General features: G+C 40.2%; 1 protein-coding gene across 4 annotated transcripts in view; it reads right to left on the bottom strand.

Moving 5' to 3' along the window:
* The window catches only part of PPARG (peroxisome proliferator activated receptor gamma), a 142,013-nt gene that overhangs the window by 11,697 nt on the left and 108,937 nt on the right, over positions 1-21,379 (bottom strand). For all 4 annotated transcript variants that reach the window (XM_032262262.1, XM_032262264.1, XM_032262261.1 and 1 more), the window contains 2 exons: positions 16,655-16,854; positions 5,577-6,027 (listed from right to left, as the gene is read on the bottom strand). In XM_032262262.1, the coding sequence (XP_032118153.1) occupies positions 5,577-6,027; positions 16,655-16,854 (651 nt within the window). The remainder of the gene's footprint in view (positions 1-5,576; positions 6,028-16,654; positions 16,855-21,379) is intronic.

Raw genomic sequence — 21,379 nt, 5'->3', positions numbered from 1 at the left:
GGAGTTCTGTAAACAGTACCATAATTTCCAGGTGCCTGCTGGCTGAACAAATTTAAGACCAGAATGCCAGTCTTCAGCCCTATCACCAGCCCCTATTCCTTCTCCAAGTAATTCTCAAAACCTAGGGTGTAATTTTGTTAGATTAAAATGGTGTCTCAAGGAGGGCTTTTAATATTAATAAGTAATATCTGAACTATAATCTGGGAATTTTTCTTTTATTTTTTTTTGAGACAGGGTCTCACTCTCTTGCCTAGGCTGGAGTGCAGTGGCACAATCACAGCTCACTGCAGCATCAAATTCCTAAGCTCAAGCAATCCTCCTGCCTCGGCCTCCAGAGTAGCCAGGACTACAGGTGCATGCGCCACCACACCCGGCTAATTTTTGTATTTTTTGTAGAGATGAAGTCTCCTTATGTTGCCCAGGCTGGTCTCAAACCTCTGGGCTCAAGGGATCCTCCCACTTCGGTTTCCCAAAATATTGGGATTACAGATATGAGCCACTGTGCCTGGCCTTAGAAATTCTTAATTACAATATCTGGAGGCAATACGGAAATAGGCAGTTTTTGATAACCACCAAAGAACTCTAAAAAAGAAGTAATTAATTGAGATGCTTCTACATCTCAATACACAAAAAGCAGTAGGGTCTAATGGTTAAGTGCACCAGTTTGAAAGTCTGAGAGACCTGGCTGAACCGTGACCTCATCAATTAGTAGCTCTGTGACCTTCGACAAACTGCTTAACCTCTTTAAGTTTCCATTTTCTCCGTCTATAAAATGGAGGTAATAAAAGACCATGTATTCAGCCATGTAGTCTTCCTACCAAAAAACCCAAAAAACAGATTATGGATGTAATAAAGTGTCTAGCACAGACTCTCTCACATACTGAAGTTTTCAATGAATGGTAGGTAGTATTATTATTATTTTGGATGATTATTCACTCAACAAACATTTGTGAGTAACTTATTCTGGGCTAGCACTTGGCTGTGATTCTACTTTACTTCCAACAAAATTTAAAAAAATCTATCTATCTGGGATGACGCATGGGGGAGCCCCAGGTTACTGACCTGATAGACCTAGGTATGATCCAATTAACATAGAATATCTGCTCCTCTTTGATGTATAAATGCATAGCAGTGAGATCAATTCCCCTGCTTCTACCCTATTCTCCTTGCCCACTCAACAGCTGAAAAGCCAACGATCATGCCACGAACAGCCATCCAAAGTGGCTTCACAGAGAAGAGACAGTGCGAGGACTGCTGGAAAAAGGAGCTGCCCTCAAGGTGGTTTGCATCACCAAGCCAGACTCAGGAGGGTACAGGAGGAGGCTGGATGACTTGCCATCTGTATGGCCGTTGTAGTGATATCGGCAGCTTCTCTGTCATTAGGACACTGATGGCAATTTGCCTTGAAAAATATATTGTAAAATCCAGTGAATTTCCTCCCCCGTATCTTGGAGGCTTAGGAAGAACTGAAATGGATTCCAAACTGTTTTGAATTAACAAAAAGAGCTTTTGCCTGTTGCAAAGTTCCAGCTGGAACTCGCCTAGACTTTTTCTTCACAAAACAGCAAACACTCAAGGGGGCAAAACATCCACCAGAGTGTCCTGGGGCTTGTCAGCTTCACTGAGTTTTACACTTGGCTTTGGCTGCTGGGTAGGTTTTGGGAGTTTGCTAGGGTGGCTGGCATGATGCTGCGGCGCCAGTTGCAAACATGCCTTTGCTGGAGGCAGTTTTAGTACTCTCGACGCCGCCCAGCCTGTCCGTAAGACTAGGGAGTGCAAGGAAAGCTATTGTTTACCATGATGACCAAGGAACTGCTGTTCCTGGCTTCTAGTTATGGGCCTACTTTAGGGATACGGTGAAGAGAGAGCAGGTTGTGGCCACCAGCACAAGGAGTGAGTGTACAGACCACAATCCACTGGCCAGCACCAGAGGGGACAGTTAGGACACCTTGGTTTCAATGTTAGTTCCTCTGTGGCACTAGTTGTTAGATCTTAGACAAATCGCTTAAGTCTATGACCCTCACTTTTCTTTCTGTGAAAATGAGAATTAAAAACCCAGGAGCATTGTCAGGATCGAATGAGAGGATGTACGTGAAATGTTCTCGAAAAGGTACCAAGTCCTAAACTTTGGTTCTAGAATAGGTTGCTGTTCCTTTTATTTAGTCTAATTCTTGCCCCCAAACTTAGGAGAGAAAGACTCCAGAAGAACTAGGTCATCTTTCTCAGCAGCTTGGTTTGAGAGCTGAGTGAACAGCAGAGACGCTAAGCCCGGGCAAATCTAAATACCAAATCAAATGGTATCAGCAGTTTTTAAGGCTGAAGTTGAATGGCTGCAATCTTAGGTAGCAACTCCAGTTTCCCCAGCAAATACTGAGTTGAGTCAAATCAGTTACTTTCATCTAAAAATCTCCTCTTTGAGTCTTCTAGGGATACCCCCATTAATCCCCAATTCCTTACCCCCACCTGCTCTTAGTTGATGCACAACTTGTTCATCTTTCTTTTAGTCTGGGGCCCTAAGTGCCTTTGCTGAAATGAAGTTCTGTGAATCCAAAGCTAGCTCGGAATGAGACCAACTGAATCCCGACCAAAAGCACTTCTTTCTGAACCAAAGCAACTGATAGACTTTAGAATAAATTGCAGAGGAGGAAATAATCACTCTTGTTAAGATTGGGTAGGATCAGAAATTTGTTTAGTAGATGAAAGCCTCTTGGTTAGCTGAATGGAAAATCTGGAATAGGAGGGAAAACTAATTGAGAAATTTTGTCTTATTCTAATGAAGCATAACTGGGGAGGTGGATCTTATCCTCTATAACGTAGATGCCTAAGATTCAGATCTCACTTCATAAAGCCCAGAATTCTCCTGACTGCTTCTTGTCTAGTCCTTGCCTAGTCAAAACTGAGTATCTTTGAGTGGCTCATTTCAAATGCTTCTCTTTGTATCTGTGGGTAGGAATACAAACTGCTATGAACGTACACATACGTGTATGTATATGTCTATATATGTGAGTGTGCGTGTCAACTTCTTGATAGGAAAAATAGGACTCTGTTAATTATATTTTATCCCGAGTGCAAAGCCCTTTAGTTTTCACTTATACTTTCTGGACTCTTTCAATTATAAAATGACCGTGTATTACTTTTATTTAAAAAGTTAACAAAAAGTATTAATAAAGAGTATGTAATGATATGGGAAACTGATTAAGTGAAAAGAACAGACATGGGATATATAGTAAGCTTAGGAAAAATATTTGAAATCAATTAAATATTAGTATATTTCCAACTTTTATTAAAAATAAAATGTGCCTTAAAATCGTAGATAAATAGGCTAGGTGCAGTGGCTCATGCCTGTAATCCCAGCTCTTTGGGAGGTGGAGGCAGTTGGATCACCTGAGGTCAGGAGTTTGAGGCCAGCCTGGCCAATATGGTAAAACCCTGTCTCTACTAAAAATGCAAAAATTAGCTGGCTGTGGTGTTGCATGCCTGTGATCCCAGCTACTAGGGAGGCTGACGCAGAAGTCACTTGAACCTGGGAGGCAGACAACCTGGTTGTAGTAAGCAGAGATCGCACCACTGCGAGAAGAGCAAGACTCCATCTCAAAAAATAAAATAAAGTAAAATAAAATATTAGATAAGTAATATCAACCGTTTTTCTAATCTGGTTTTTCAAAATTTAATATTTTTCTTCTGACAAACCTCTTATATATTGGAATCTCATCCTTTTTTGCTGAATTAACAAAGTATACTAGAGAGTCAAGGACTAATTTAGGTAGATTTGGTCAAGATACTAAACCATGCCAGGTAGTATATGTTTGTTCTATTAAACATAATATCAAGTAGTTATTTTAAAGCAAATCACAACTTGACCCTGGACTTGTGGCTCTAAAGGTAAACTACACCATATTGTGATCTATTTGCTCCCTAGGCATTTAAAGGGCGGTATTCTGCATGATGTGATGGTAAAGAGCACAGAGTCTGAGCCAGCACGCCTGGTTCACAATCCTGATCCATCTTTTGCTAGACACGTGACCTCAGGCAAATGAGAAAACCTCTCAGTGCTTTGGTTTCCTCATTTGTAAAATGGCCCTTACTTCCCTGAATTGTTGTGAGGATTGAATAAATATGCATGAGGTGCTTAGAACACTGCCTGGCACACAACAAGTACTAAATAAATGTTTGCTATTCTTATGACTACTGCACTATGCACCTGATTTCAGAAACATTCTCCTTTCAATTGGACAACAAAAGACTACACAGTGATCATGCTCTTTATAATACAGTGTGCAGTTATACACAGTTTACCACTATCCCCTGATGGCTTTTTCAGATACAGAGGATTCACTGTAGAGTACATATAAAAAGCTCACGTGAAGTCCACTTCAACAGGAAAACCTGCTACTCAGAAACAATTTTCATCCAGAGAGACGTAAGTTAAACCTTCTTATGAGAGGCTAATGAAAGTAAGGTTTAGGTTGGGCATAGTGGTTTATGCCTACAATCCCAGCACTTTGGGAGACCAAGGTAAAAACATTGCTTGAGGTCCGGAGTCTGAGATCAGCCTGGGGAACATAATGAGACCTCACCTCTACAAAAAAATTTTAAAAATTAGCAGGGCATGTTGGTGTGCCCCTGTAGTCCTGGCTACTCGGGAGGCTGAGGTGCGAGGATCACTTGAGCCCAACTGTAAAATGGCCATGTATTACCTCTATGAAGTAGCATGATCATAGCTTACTAAATGCAGTTAGAAGCTGCAGCGAGCTATGATCATGCAACTGCACTCCAGTATGGGTGACAGAGTGAGGCCTTGCCCCCCCCACACACACAAAACAAACCAAAACAAACAACAAAAAAAAAAAAAAGAAAAGAAAAAAGTCACACTCAGTAGAAAATCTGGTTTTTGGAACTGGTTAGTCAGATAATATACTTGCAAGGCCAAAAATACAACAAATTGCTAAATAACTCAGTTTATCTCTATGTTGTGTGTTCGGTTCACATTGCATTCTTAATCACAACCAACTACCTCACAAAGGTACTTTAAGGGTGCCATCAGAGGAATCCACACAAGAGAGTGGGTGGAGGTCAGTAGGTGTTCCCTAATTTCTGATATTGGAAAAGCAATTCAAAGTAGTATCTTACTGATGGTAGGGCAGGAGCATAATTTGACCAGAAACACTTAGTAGTACCTTCTCTATGCCAAGTCAACAATGTCTTAAGCAAAGTTACATATGTCATTACTCACAGGAAACAGAGATTAGACTGGCCTCTAATCTTCCTTTCTGGAAAGAAAGATGGAAACAAAGAAAGGAAAAAGGAAAAGGAGAAGAGGGCATTTGACTGGAAAAAAATATACTGTGTGGGATGAAGGAGAAGATCCTGGGTTACCCACAGCCTTCACAGCAGAAATCTTTGATATTCTTTCTTGGTACAGTGTTTTGCACATGTAGTGACGATTCATGGCATAATGCCATTGGCACTTAATGTGACAATGAACGCAGACTAATACTAAGGAAATCCAAAATTCTTTTGGCCATCCCACCATCCTCCCATCCTCTCTCACAGAAAGATCAAAAGGCAAATCTTACCTCCACTGAGAATAATCACAGCAATAAATATTGCCAAGTCACTGTCATCTAATTCCAGTGCATTGAACTTCACAGCAAACTCAAACTTGGGCTCCATAAAGTCACCAAAAGGCTTTCGCAGGCTCTTTAGAAACTCCCTTGTCATGAAGCCCTGGCCCTCGGATATGAGAACCCCATCTTTATTCATCAAGGAGGCCAGCATTGTGTAAATGATCTCGTGGACTCCGTATTTAAGGAGAGTTACTTGGTCGTTCAAGTCAAGGTTTACAAAACCAGGAATGCTTTTGGCATACTCTGTGATCTCCTGCACAGCCTCCACAGAGCGGAACTGGCAGCCCTGAAAGATGCGGATGGCCACCTCTTTGCTCTGCTCCTGCAGCGGGGTGATGTGTTTGAACTTGATCTTATCTTCTCCCATCATTAAGGAATTCATGTCATAGATAACGAATGGCTGCAAATAAAACAGAGAAAAAGTGGCTGAATTGGAGAGTTCTAATTTACACCGAACGCCATCCCAGTTCAGAAAACTGTTTATGTAAACTTGCTTTGTTAACTAAAATCTTTAAAGCTGAAGATGCTTAATAATGAGAATGTATTCTCAAGTTCTTTTATTCATCTTAATTGTCTTCTAGGACCAAAGGTATTTCACTAATTTTGGTCTTCTTTCTCTTCAATTTATACTATAACACTTAATCTGTGACTGGCCAAGAATCCCAATGCCTCTTGTCTGGGGAATCTTCATTGTTGATTTTTATGTTTATTTGTTTGTTTTTGAGACAGAGTCTTGTTCTGTCACCCAGGCTGAAGTACAGTGGCACAATCTGGGCTCACTGCAACCTCCACCTCCCAGGTTCAAATGATTCTTGTGCCTCAGCCTCCTGAATAGCTGGGATTACAGGCACCACCACCACGCCCAGCTGATTTTTGCATTTTTAGTAGGGATGGGGTTTTGCCATATTGGCCAGGCTGGTCTTCAACTCCTAGCCTCAAGTAATCTGCCTGCCTCCGCCTCCCAAAGTGCTGGGATTACAGGTGTGAGCCACCATGCCTGGCTGATTGTTGTTTTTAAAATGATACAAAATCTACTGTTTATCCTGGCTTTCGATAAAATACACTTTTAGCCTTTTTTCAATTAAAAGTCATTTTGACAACTCAGGGTTGAAAATACCCATTTGAACATAAAGTCACTTTTCAGGTTAAAAAACATTTTTTTTGTTATTTTTTTTTCCTTTTCCTTTGTTCTCCTTCACAGGTAATAACTTTTCAGTTTTAAATGACATCCTCTAAGATCACAAATGAAACTATGTGCATACAAAATGTGCTTAAGTATTACAAAATCACTCTGAAAGCAGATTTGAGCTACTGAACCAAGAAAATGTCTATTTCTTTTTTTAATGCTCTGGAAATCATCTATTTCAGAAAGAGAAGATATAGAAAGCCTGTAGGGGACTGCTGCAAAAAGTGGCAAGAAAGGGTTTTGAATTTATATTTTAAAATATCTGTCCTTACAGGTTAAACAATCAATAAAATACATGCCCCAATTATTCAGGTTTGCAATCGGCTGTTTTTCAAAAGTTAAGTTGTTTGGTCATGACATGATCTCTCTCTGACTTCCCTTGTATAGAACTAACCAAAGGTTTGTAGTCACTGAGAAGTTCTCAAGGCTGCTCCAAGGGGCAACCTTTTACTTACACTGGATACAGTGAATGACATATAGGAGTTAAACCTTGAATCCTGTTCAAATACTTGTGTACCTGAAGGCACTGGAAGAAGAGCTGAGGGTATCTGGGTTCTAGCTTTGGTTCTGTGCTGAACTATGTGACTTAAGGAAAGTCATTTACCTTTCCTAGACCTTAAATTTCTTCATCAGGGGTTTTCATCTCTTCTCTGGGGGAAATTCTAGTTGCATTTCTCAGAAGCAGGATATGTGTGAGGGGTGGGCATATGTGTGGAGAGGTTGTGAGTGTGCATGCATGACAAACATGAAGTCTCTGATGGACTAAAAGTATAGATTTTTTTGAGCACAAATGCTGAGAATTCTCTCCTGAATGGGCAGAGAGAAGGTGCATGAGTGGCCGTGGCAGCCAGCTTCAAGATGCACTGGTTGGAGATTCTAATCATCTCTGTGGAACTCTATGATTTCCATCAAAAGATTAAGTCTGGCCGGGCACGGTGGCTCAAGCCTGTAATCCCAGCACTTTGGGAGGCCGAGGCGGGTGGATCACGAGGTCAAGAGATCGAGACCATCCTGGTCAACATGGTGAAACCCCGTCTCTACTAAAAATACAAAAAATTAGCTGGGCATGGTGGTGCGTGCCTGTATAATCCCAGCTACTCAGGAGGCTGAGGCAGGAGAATTGCCTGAACCCAGGAGGTGGAGGTTGCGGTGAGCCGAGATTGTGCCATTGCACTCCAGCCTGGGTAACATGAGTGAAACCCTGTTCCAAAAAAAAAAAAAAAAAAAAAAGAAACATTAAGTCTGTTCTACACTGGAGGAAATAACACCAACATTAAGGACTCTTAGATCTTAAATATTTCCAAACTTGTATATCACATCAACACCATTTACTGGAGTTATTCTGAAAGTTTTTACTTTTGTTACCAAAAAGTTCACTTCAACTGTACTACTTAGCAAACTCCAAAAGAGGACAGATGTGAGGACCCCAAAACAGGTTTGCCTGGTGGCTCTAATTTTTCAAGGAAATGGTGATCAAATTGTCCTTACTGTATTTCTTAGGCATTTTGCTTGGGTGTTTTTTCTATTTTCTTTCTTTTCAGGATTAATATTAATAATGGGAGGAATAAAAGGGGGGAGAGAGCAAGTACATTAATGAAAATTTACTGTACTTTTCCAGAATGTCAGGTTCTAATCATGAGAAAAATTTGAATGGATAATGATGCTTTCACAGAACCTAGAGAAAATGTGTTTATTTGTCCTCCAGGCATTTTATAGTATATTATAACTTATATTAATGAAATATTGACTTTAAAAAATCTATTTCCTTTTTTGAGATGAGGTCTTGCTATGTCGCTGGGCTGGTCTTGAACTCCAAGTGATCCTCCTGCTTTGGCCTCCCTAAGTGTGTGCTAGGATTACGGCTGTGAGCCACCAAAACTAGACTTTATTGGCTTTCTTTAATGCCATGAAAAAATGCTGTCTGGACACCTGAAAAGACCAACTGCACATACAGTAACACAAACAACATGAATATAAAATCATCGCCTTTTCACACATGGAAAGACTGGACCCCGAACTGCCCACTTCAACTTTCAGACAAGCTTCTGCTCAACCATTTGGCTTCTTGGCACAGAACATATGCATGAAATTCTTTCACCTCCATGTAAGTGATTTATCTGGAACTATGCCCTGATAAATCACCCTTGTCACTCTTCCCCTTTACTTCCCCTGTCCCCTCATATAAAGCTCCAGGTTCCTGTTTTTGAAACTCTGTAATAGTTGAACATAGGGCACAAAATCCTGCTAATTTTCTCTCCCAATTTAACAACAATGTGACTTTAACCCCTTGGCAATTGATGTTGGTCAGGATTTCCTGGCAGTAAATACTCAAGGACAGAGAAAGGAATCAGCACCCCACCATCATGCCAAACCATTTCAGTTTTTTCTTTTTCTTAGTATTTTTTGAGACAGAGTTTTGCTTCTGTTGCCCAGGCTTGAGTACAATGGTGAGGTCTAGGCTCACTGTAGCCTCCACCTCCCGGGTTCAAGCGATTCTCCTCAGCCTCCAGAGTAGCTGGGATTACAGGTGCCCAACACCATGCCGGGCTGATTTTTGTATTTTTAGTAGAGACGTGGTTTTGCCATGTTGGCCAGGCTGGTCTCCAACTCCTGGCCTCATGTGATCCACCCACCTCGGCCTCCCAAAGTGTTGGGATTACAGGCGTGAGCCACTGCGCCAGCCCCATTTCAGTTTTTTTAAATCCTTTCTGCACTTTGAAGAAGAGGTGAACTGGCAGAGAATTCTAGGTGTTAATATGCAAATGAACACCAGTTTTTTTTTTTCCCCTAGTCATATCTGATTATACTGTTTTCACAGCATTTCTGAAGACTATATAGATTCTTTCAGCCTCCATGAGGATTTGTCAAACTGCAAGAGTGATCCCTGGGTGGCCATGGTCTGCCTTTCTTTGCAACCAATTCACCAATTCTTATACTGTACTGCAGACAGTTCACTTGTGCATCACTTTCATATTTCACAGGGGACCTCCATACCCTCAAACCTAGTGATAAGATTGTGGCCAGACTGCTTTATGGAGAGAGAACCTGTTAAAACTCCAGTCAAATTTGGTCTGCGCAATTTTATCTTGAATCATTAATTTAACATGACATTTGGCACAATGTGGTACAATGTTTCATACAAATACACTACACTTCCATGGCTGTGTTTCTGTATTTTTTACAGAGCAAAGTGGAGTCCTTATATTTTCCATCAGCTTGGACAGTATTACCCAAAGATGCCAATAGAGGAGCCGTATCATTCTCAAATTTTGTCTTAATGATTTTACACTTCTAGTGTGGGGCTAACAGTGTATCTGTCTTCAGACGCTATATCAAATGGCTGGGTAAGCGTCCCTTCTTAACCGGAAAGAAAGATTAGTTATGCCTAGGGCATGATGGTGAGCATTCAGGTTTTGTGGGGTATAAAATATACACAGTAGTGGGGCCTCTCTAAGGAAAATATTACAAATTATGAGAACAAAATTGCCTGGGGCCTTCCCAAGCATTGGAAGGCACTCTGCACAAGGGAAGGACCCCGAAGCCTAAGCTTCATTAGCTTCATGGTGAACCTGTCACTGGTCATTCTGCACTTGTGCTTTTCATATACTGGACAGACCAGAACAGAAGGAAGAAAGCTGCATTTGAACCCCGCGTTTTTCCAGAAAAACAAAATAATTTCTGTAAGGAGAAATCAATTTTTTGAGGGATACATCAAATATAATGAATTTTGATATATTTTGATTTTCAATATTTTGACACATTCTGATTTTCAATTTTGACATAGTTTGATTTTCAAAAATATATTCTGATTTTCAGGATGGGGTTAAAAGTACTGTTTTATATAGATGAGTAAATTCAATTATAGATCTATGGCATGCTTTCTATGTAGAATACAAAGACAATGGGGCAAATAGGATTAATTATGAAAACAGAGTAACAATTTTTTTAACCTTTTTGAACGGAGAAATACAACAGTAGTGTTCCTGAGTAATCTAATAATATCAGCATTTTAATATATGAGTTATGAAAGGTATTATACATGAATGCTCTAAGTTTACACTCCTTTTGAATAACAAAATAGCAAGCTAAGGGAGATAAACATGAAAATCACTCATAAAGCACAGGGAATTCTGGGTGACTTTTTAAATTTGGCAGATTGAATGAGTGTAGTCAACCACTCTGCCCTCTCTCAAACAATCGCTTGGTAGTTAACCCTGTCAGAGTAAAAACTGGCTTGGAAAAATGTGGGCCTCATCAAGTGTGGCTTTCCTGATGTTCTTAGCTTTACCAGGGAAGACCGCTGAATTCTTAGGGCTCATCTTCTTAATTTTGTTTTCTTTTTCCTTTTTATGCTTCTGACTTCCATCACCTTTGACACACACAGCTCTCCTCGGTCCAAACCTCATTGGTTTGGTTTCCTCAGCCTCTTGTTGGTTTCTGCCCCTGTTGTTCCTGTTTCCCTCTTGTTGAGAACCATGAGATTTACAGGACATAAGGGGTCTTCAGAAATAATCTGCTCCATCATTCTCTGACTAATGAATAAATAGAAGCCAGGGACATTTCAAAGTCAAAGTGCCATTTATAGCAAATCTGGAACTAGAACCTAAGCCCTGATTCTGAGTTGAGAACTTATCCTCTTTCCATTACTTTCTACGGGACTTCCCCATTTCTTTTTTTCCTTTTAAAATGACTATTCCAGGATGAACTGGAGTTTTTAAACTAATGCTCTTACATGCTGGGGTCCTGAGGCAGTGCCTTTTGGACAACTGTTTCCTAGAGGTGCTAGTGGAATGCTGTGTGTGAAAAAAGTGAAGTTTGAAAGCTGTCAAAAGTAATTCTGCTTTCCTGCATGGTTTAGAGATTTAAGACAAACAAATGAAAACTTAATACGAAGACTTATTCACACTCTAATGACCTAGTACATAACCACAGCTCTTAAAAAAAAATCAATTGCCAGCCAAAGAGTTACTCAGAGGGCAAATGAGGGTATTGGCCAACTGAGTCCAGCCATTAGGAAAAAAAATCCAAGTGCTTTTCTTTTTGACTCCAGAAAATATTATTTTTAACTTATTCTCTGAAAGAACAGACTGGTTCAGATCTTTTATATCTTTAGCTATTCCTGACACTCCTGGCAATAGAAGAATTTATTTTATTAACATTGATACATGGATGAATGATCTCAGAAGCCTAACTTCTCCAGCAGCCCTGGAAATGAATTGGCACTACTATCCTGATTTTATTTCTACTGGGGTCCCTAAGACTCTTTCTCTGAGGATTCTGCCTGATACCTTTCCTTTGGGGAGCAAATTCCAGCTCACTCAGTCTTTTCCAGAGATAAAGGGAAAAGCCCATAGGTTGTTTAGCTGTAAGTGTAGGATTTAAAAGGACAGATATCTTTCCAATAGCTTTGAGTCACTGGGTTTGATAGCCATTGTAAATTTGAGAACTCACAAACTTAAATGGGTAAGGAAATGTTTTCATAAAAGTTTACATTTCCATATTGATTTTATTCTTCACTAGTTTCATATTTCACACACTATTTAGAATGACCATTTTTCCAATGGCACCAGTTTGCTCTTATAATTATAAAAACAGTGACTCCACATGTACCTACCACAAACAATGTCACGCTTTGGAACCCAAAGTCCAATACAGCACAAACAAAAAGTTTTATTCCTTATTTGCAGATAGAGTGCAGTCAGAGCTTCACCATCTCTTAGATAGGGTGTGAAAAGTTGGCAGGCACACCAAGCGTTTTTCTATTTATTGTTTTATGACAAACTATGGCACTGAAAATAGTTTTTGAAAACCACTCTCTGTTTATTTTCATCAACAAACATGGGATCATGTGACAGTGATACACCCAGTGTGATCATCGCACCAGGGTAATCGTCAAACACCGGGCACTTCCAAAGTCCATTCAGTTATCAAACTGCCTTCACGTAACATAGCACCTAGTTCTGGCATGCACATGGTTTTCAGAGTGTAGAAAGATCTCTTAAAGAAGGGGCTGTGGCTGGAGCAAGCCACTGAAAGGGAAATAGGTAGTGGGGAGTCAGTTCCATCCCACTGAGGGTGGCTAAAAAGGTCTATTGCTCCTAAAATTTCCTGTCTGGCAATCTGTACCTGATTATTCCATATCCCATCTTTTCCTGGCCCTGAGCCTAAAATTCCCAAGCAAACTCTTATTTAGGCAAAACAATGAAAAGTTGGTAGAAGGGGAGCAAAAGCATTTAATGTATCCATTTTGAAAGGTGCAAGTGGCCCTAGGGAGTAAGATACAGGAGGAGGAAGTTTGGTTGGGGAAAGGAAGATGTCCTGGTCTGCCTGGAGGCAAATGCTGAGAGGGCAGGGAGCATTCTACAATAGACAAAGGTGAAATGCAGCAGTAAGATACATTTAAAGAATGGCCTCTTCAATCAACTCATTTCCTTTTCCAAAGGTTCTGGGTAGCTTGTCGCCCACTATTCTGAGTAGCCTCCCCCAGCCTTGGCCTAACTAACACTAATGACATCAGTCTCAAGCAGGCTGTATAAGAAACTCAAATTGCTCTGCTGCACAGCCACAGCCACTTTTGTATACCTCCCACCCTCTCCAGAGTCCACATTTCTGTAAAACTTTTCCTATCAATGCAAATCTTAACTTTCATGAGTCCTGGCCAAGAGATAACATAACACCCCTGAGATAGATGCTATCAAATGAATAGCATGACCATGTAGATAGAGAACAAATCCCTAGTCTCATTGGAAATCACATTTTGGATTTTGTTATTTCCCATATTTCTCTCTGAACTGTTTCTTTCCACTAGCGCTTAATTTGATTTTGCAAGATAAGGAGAAAAGAGGGTGCCAAACAATTGTAGTTCAGTTTTATGTCATCAGTGAATGGATTCTTTTAATTTGGCCCAGTCTCTCTTTTTCCAGATCCTAACTAGAGGCAATTCTGCCTGAATCCAGATCATCAATGATGTCCAGTTTGGTAAGTAAACATTGGGCCAGAAGCCCTCTGTTGAAAGTCCAGAATTTCAAAGGGCATAGGCAACCGTGTTTAATTCAATTAAGCAAATACAGTCTGAGTAACTATTTAGGGGCAAGAGACAGTCCTAGCTACTATAGGGAAGAAAATGACAAATGCTTGGCCTCTGAACTTGAAGAGCCCATAATCAAGTATTTTGCAGCCCTTTCTTTTAAATAGCTTAATTCCTACTTATTCCATAAAGAACCTCCATGTATTTTATTTTTTAACTCAAAGATTTAGAGCCACAGAGTCAACTGGAGTGAGGTATCTTGAGTGCGTCCTCCAGTAACACAGATAAGAGCAGGTTGGACACCAGTATTGTACTTTTAAGTTCTTGACCACTGAGGCTTTTTTGTGTGTGTGTCTTTTGCCTGACTTTCTGGTACTATTAAGTTTACAGGATTTCTAATAAGGATTGCAGGTATGGATTGGAGGATGAAAAGAAGGTAAGAAAGCAGTTGATGAAAACTAACCATGGCTGGTGGCTTACACCTGTAATACCAGCTCTTTGGGAGGATTGCTTGAACCCAGGAGTCAGGGCCAGCCTGGGCAATATAACAAGATATTCCAGCTTGGGAAACAGAGCAAGACCCCATTTCAAAAATAAATAAATAAATAAATAAAAACAAGAAAAAAAACCTAACCAAAACTGTAAATAGTTTGCTTCAGGGCTCTTTCCTTTTCAGCAATCCTTTTATTTTTTCTTCCTGGGCATGAATGGCTTATTTCCCGTAGTCCAATCAGCTACGCAGAGGTCTTCATTTATTTTGATTTGCTATGGCCAAGTTTCTCATTGAACGAATGAGCTTTATGATCATGAGTGTAATGCAGTCCTGTGCATGTAAAAGCCAGTAGTGCTAGTCAAGGACTTTTGTAATTTGAAAAGAATCAAAACAGCACAAAAATTTTCCAATTGTTAAAATCTTGGGGTAGCAGATGAGGTGAAGAATTCCTACTGCTCTAAAAATTGAGGAAAAAAAATCATACTCAGAAAGTTTTCTCAGGGCGAAGTCTTCTCACGGCCAGCAAGTTGGAACGACTAGTTTCCTCAAGTACTGTGGTGCTGAGGGGATAGCATGCTACCAATGCTCTGAACTAGAGGTCAGAAAACCTGCATTAGAGTCCCAGGTCTTCCACATACTTGCTGTGAGATCTTAGGGCAAAACGTTTAACCTCTCTGGACTTTATTTTCCTCATCTCTAAAATAAAGAGGATAATAATAGCAGTGGTCAGGTGGCCATGTGGCTCGAATCTAATAAATGTGCAAGGTTTTTTTTATACTGTAAAGAATCACATCTAGGTATATTATTATTGAGATATCAAAGACCCCTTTGCAAATCAGAAAACTCATTGTCCTTATCAGTCTATGACTCTATGCCATAAGTTTTTTTTTTTTCCTATTAACCGATTCTACTCCCACTAAATGGTATAGCTAAACAGAAGAACTACCATCTTGAGATAGTCATCAAAATGCATGAAAGGGTAATGAGGTTTTCCCAACAATATATCTTAATGGGGAAAAGTTAAACATATCTATCAAGTAACTGCATAGCGCTCTGGGAAGTGTTCATGTGAAAATAAATGACTGCATACAAGGGCTTTCCATGGCTAGGACAGTGTCTTCTGAATGTGTTCTGCAGTTCTTACTGCCCTAGGAGCATCATGCAGACATCAGAATCAAAACCAGACCCTGCCGTTAAAAACTGAGGTACAGGCCAGGCATGGTGGCTCACGCCTGTAATCCCAGCATTTTGGGAGACTGAGGGGGGTACATCACAAAGTCAGGAGATCGAGACCATTTTGGCTAATACGGTGAAACCCCATCTCTATTAAAAATGCAAAATAATTAGCTGGGTTTGGTGGCGCGCGCCTGTAATCCCAGCTACTTGGGAGGCAGAGGTTGCAGTGAGCCAAGATCGCACCACTGCACTCCAGCCTGGGTGACAGAGGGAGATTCCATCTCAAACAAACAAACAAACAAAACTGAGGTACACAGACATGATCCAGGCCACAGTCCAAGCTGATGGCAGAGCTGGGACTAGAATTCACGTACAATTTTGTTCTAACATAATTCCATGTTGTTTTCTCAGTTTCCAGTCAGGAAAGGGCTCTACTGCTTAGAAAACATAACTCAGTAACAATTACAACCCATCCTGGGTTTTCTAAATGGTGCTGCTCAATGAGTGAACAGATGTTGCAAAGTCATGGCCCAGGCAGCTCAGAGCCTTGCAGAAGATAAAATTCACATATGTAATAAAAGGATAGAGCTTCCAGTTGCCCCAGAATAATCAATAGAATGCTATAGGAAAGAAAGGTAACATAATATCTAGAATCTATTTTTATGCCCCATGTTGAACTTCATAAGAGGTAACTCTGGTAGTTCTCCTGAAAGGTGAAATAGTGGGACTGAATATCTTTTCTAAACCTAGGTTGGGCTTTTACCAGAGAAAAGCAAGGCTGCTTGAATGAATATTGCTGTGGCCAGTTATTTTGATACTGAGAAAAGAGATGGATCCTAAAAAAGGGTGACAGGCTGAGGGGGCTTAAGTTCATTCACTAAAGTTAGGATGACGAATACATTCTTACACTATTCTCCAAGACTTTATTAGAACTCGGAGGACTTTCTCCCTCTTCAAAATAATGTTTACTTATGCTATCTGAAAATACTTCCTGCATTTCAGACTCAGCCTGTAATATGTTAACAGCCAACAGTTGAACAATATTCTGCATGTGCATTTTTGTGCAGTAAACCATTTGCCCAAAGAAAAAAAAAACCAAAGCAACTCCCCATCTCCCCCAATGAAGACAGCAGAAGAGAACTAACTGATTTGTCTGTTGTCTTTCCTGTCAAGATCGCCCTCGCCTTTGCTTTGGTCAGCGGGAAGGACTTTATGTATGAGTCATACAAATGTTTTGCCAGGGCCCGGAGGTCAGCAGACTCTGGGTTCAGCTGGTCGATATCACTGGAGATCTCCGCCAACAGCTTCTCCTTCTCGGCCTGTGGCATCCGCCCAAACCTGATGGCTATAGAGGAAGAGGAATGACAGGATGAATCATTGGATCACTACTGCTCCAAACATACACTGTGCTCTCCCAGCCCTTGTTCCCACACAGTAGAAACTCCTCCTCCTCCACCGCTCTCGAGTTCTGGTTTCCGTCTACCACTTTGATCATGTTTTTATTTCACAAAAGTAGCACAGACCATCAGCAAAAATTAAACTGTTCACTTTAATTTTTAAAAGTTAATGCATAATCTTGCTGAGAAAGCAAAAGAATTCTCAAGAGTTTCGCAAAGGGAGGAAAGTATGTAGACTGGGACGTAAAATAATTGAGAACCAACTCCTACTCATGCCTCAATACCCAATTTCAGGGTCACTTTCTTTGTATCCCCAGCACTTGATCTAAGGTCAGGCACCAGAAGGATCAACACGTTTCATAAATTAAAGTAAGGAGCTGTGCAGAATTCAAAGTTGTACAGACAGAGGATTTGTTCTCAGGGAGTTTGTACGATCTGTTTGTCCCGGTTAAAAAGAAATATGGATGGTGCTTTATTACATCTTACTAGCCCAGAGAGCATGTTTACATGTAAGAGAGAAGCCATAGTTATCCTCCAGCTCTCCACAGTTACCACTTAATAATGTTTGTCAAAAAGACAATATCCTTACCATCTGCCTGCCTGTGGGGTGAGGAAGTGTGAAAGATGATGAAAGAAAGAAAAGCAATGAGGAACACATAAGAGGGGTTAGTGGGGACTAGTTTGGAGAAAAAATAATCTATAACTTTTCATCTCAGATATGTTTTTTTCCTTCTTACCAATATGTTCAACAAAATATTATTTTGAATCATGTTTCTTTGGGGGCACACTTTGGGCTCTGTGTTTCCCATAATAAGAGCACCTGGCCATCATCTCTGGTACACAGTTCTGCTCTTATACTTACCACGTTGTATCACAGCTGTGTGTTTTTATGGTGGTTGGCTTCCCTAGATTATATGCTCTTTGAGCACAGAGACTGTCATATTCGTTTATGTCCCTAGCAGTCAGTGGTGCTCAGTCAGTGGTTGCTGAGGCCAGGTGCAGTGGCTCAAGCCTGTAATCCCAGCACTTTGGGAGGCCGCGATGGGCAGATCACCTGAGGTCAGAAGTTGAGACTAGCCTGGCCAATGTGGTAAAACCTATCTCTACTAAAAATACAAAAGTTAGCCTGGTGTGGTGGTATGCACCTGTAATCCCAACTACTTGGGAGGCTGAGGCAGAAGAATCCTGAATCCAGGAGGTGGAGGTTGTAGTGAGCCAAGATTGCGCCACTGCACTCCAGGCTGGGTGACAGAGCAAAACTCTGCCTCCAAAAAAAAAACCAAAAACCAAAAAACAAAAAACGTTGCTGAATCCCAGAACAAAGAGATGGTTCTAATTTTTATTAGCCCTGCTAATTTTTATATTTTTAGTAGAGGTAGGGGTTCACCGTGTTGTCCAGGTTAGTTTCAAACTCCTGACCTCAAGTGATCTGCCCACCTCAGTCTCCCAAAGTGCTGGGATTACAGGGGTGAACCACTACGCCCAGCCAGACATGGTTCTTTTATATGTTATTATGCTAAGAGTAGCATTTCTACCATGAGACATGACAGCACATGACAATGTTCCCATTTGAGTACTCAGTGAATATTACCTTGGATTTTCGCAAGAAGAAAGTGACACATACCCTTGAGTTTCAAATTCACAAATTCATTTCAGTTGACCCTAAATAAACTTTATCACTAATACAACTATTGTTTTTTAGGGGCCTCCTTAGAGACCAGAGTTGGGAGTCAGAGAGGAAGAAAATCTTACCTCTCAGTTGGGATTCCTTTAAATTAAATTAGCCTATATTTAGATACTTTTAGTAAATATATCCTTGGTACATGGCCCCTTCATATAGAAACCTTTAAATTGGGAGGTTTCGATAAAAAATTGTTTCCCTACCCACTCTTCCCCATTTTCTTTGTGTTGTTCCACTGGGGATGATGGTTGTTCATATTCTTATCTACTGGTGACCCCAACTCCTGTCGCTAGGCTTGTTGGGTCCCTCAGGATATGACCTCATTTCACAGCACTGATCACAGGAATTAATCTATAATGTTTTCTTTCCTCCCTTGCCATATAATCTCCACAAAGGCAGGAATCTTGTTCATTATTGTATCTTTAGCACTTAGTACAATTTCTGGCACATATTAAGTCCTTGTCTACTATATTTTGAAATAAAATGAAAACTCCAGATAGCATATTCCTTCAAAATCCTCTGTGAACCTCCTGACCACTTCGCTCAGTTAGAATTTCTTATGCAGTTGGCCCTCCATAACCGCAGATTCCACATCTGCAGACTCAACCAACTGTGGATTGAAAACATTTGGAAAAAAGAACCAATAAAAAATAATATGGGCTGGGCACAGTGGCTTAAGCCCAGCACTTTGGGAGGCCAAAATGAAAGGCTTGCCTGAGGCCAGGAATTTGAGAGCAGAGCAGCCTGGGCAGCAGAGAGAGACCCCATCTCCACAAAAATAAAAATAAAAATAATTAGCTGAGCATGGTGGTGTGCACCTGTAATCCCAGCTACTTAGGAGGCTGATGTGGGAGGATCCCTTGAGCTCTGGAGTTTGAGGCTTCAGTGAGTTGTGACAGAGCCACTACACTCCAGCCTGGGTGACACAGAAAGACTCCATCTCTAAAATAAATAAATAAAACAATGATAAAAAAAAAAAAGACAAATTTAAAAAATAAAGTATGACAACTTTTTTTTTTTTTTTGAGACAGGGTCTCATTCTGTTGCCCAGGCTGGAGTACAGTGTCACATCATGGCTCACTGCAGCCTCAACCTCCTGGACTCAATCAATCCTCGCATCTCAGCCTCCCGAGTAGCTAGGACTATAGGTATGTGACACCATGCCTGGCTAATTTTTAATTTTTTGTAGAGACAGGGTTTCACCATGTTGCTCAGCTGGTCTCGAACTCCTGGGTTCAAGGGATCTTCCTGCCTTCACCTCCCAAAGAGCTGGAATTACAGGTATGAGCCACGGCACCTAGCCACAAGAACTATTTATACAACGTTCACACTGTATTAGATATTGTAAGTCATCTAGAGATGATCTAAAGTATACAGGAGGATGTGTGTAGGTTATATGCAAATACTATACCATTTTATATCAGAGACTTGCGCATCTAGAAATTTTGGTATCTGAGTGGGTCCTGGAGTCAATCCCAGGGAATCAGGAGGGATAGATGTACTATGTTCATTTCCTATCCACCAGGAGTTCCCAACTGAGGAGTGGGGAGGATAGGGGAGGCAAAGCATATGAGAGTCACTTGGTAACTTCTGACATTATATGTCTTCCGTGGGACATTTTGACGGGCCATCCCTCCACTCAATTAGGAGTACATAAAAAACCTGGGGTTTGGGGCAGTTTATAAGAAGCTTCCTTTTTATAAAATTAAAAGCTGTAAAATTAAAATTAAAAATTATTTATCTGGGCTCCTGTTGTATGCATACATTAGCTCATATGTTAAACTGTTACTATACTATGATGTTGGTTTACATCAGTTATTCTACGCAAATACAAATTATATGAATAACAGGTTTTCTCATCTTTGCTCCTAGGTGTAACAAAAAACACATAGTAGGTTAACAATAAAGGTTTGATGGATTAAACTCCAAAATATTAGGTTTAAGAACAGACAGAAAATGAGACACTATGTACATTAGGAAGTTTTGGAAAATGATCATGAACAAAACACTAAGAAAGAATTAAGCTGTATTGAAAGAAGGAGGAATTTTGGTGTAAAACTCAGAGAAAATCAGTTATCCTATAACAAAATAGAGGTGACTAGAATCACCAACGCTGCTGCTCCTGAACTTTTGTTATTTCACAGACCACACAATACTGTCTCTTACCTCAACAAATAATTATTGAATCACTATTGCGTGCCAGGCATGGTTCACTCTGGTCAATTTTTACAGGTAAGAGACTATAAACATATTCAAAAGTTTACACACCTAGAAAAACAATTGTTTCCTAATGGATAATCAAAAAAGTTAAAAATGAACAAACGCCAAAGATAGCCACTTACTAAACTTGCTAGTCCTGTTTTTCTATAACCTAATAAATATAACCAAAAAACACCCCTGACAACCATTTTAGAATTAGGATATATTAAAGTAAAATCCCTCTGCTATAATCTCACTAAAATGTATTTTTATAAGTTGAAGTTTCCCCCAAAGGCTAACTCTAATGAATAAATTATCTGTATTTGTTAAATGCCCGTGCTACAAATTAGGTTCCATTTAACTACCAATGCAACCAATTATATAGGTGATTTTAGCATTTTTACCCACCAGAGGTTCATAAAAGGAATGAAAAATAGATCCTATTTGATGAGACTAAATTCGCATAAAACATATAAAAATCTGAAGCTGTACAGAAAATAAGGATTTTTATGTGCATACTTTTGTTTGTTGTTTCTTCAGCTGAGGCACACATATAGTTTTTAAGGGGGAAAAACCAGTTTTATTATTTCGTT

Source organism: Sapajus apella, unplaced genomic scaffold (assembly GCF_009761245.1).
Source record: "Sapajus apella isolate SASKATOON/1434 unplaced genomic scaffold, GSC_monkey_1.0 scaffold128, whole genome shotgun sequence".
NCBI classification, from domain to species: domain Eukaryota; kingdom Metazoa; phylum Chordata; class Mammalia; order Primates; family Cebidae; genus Sapajus; species Sapajus apella.
The sequence above is the reverse complement of the archived record's forward strand: the minus strand, read 5'-3'. Positions and strand labels throughout refer to the sequence as shown.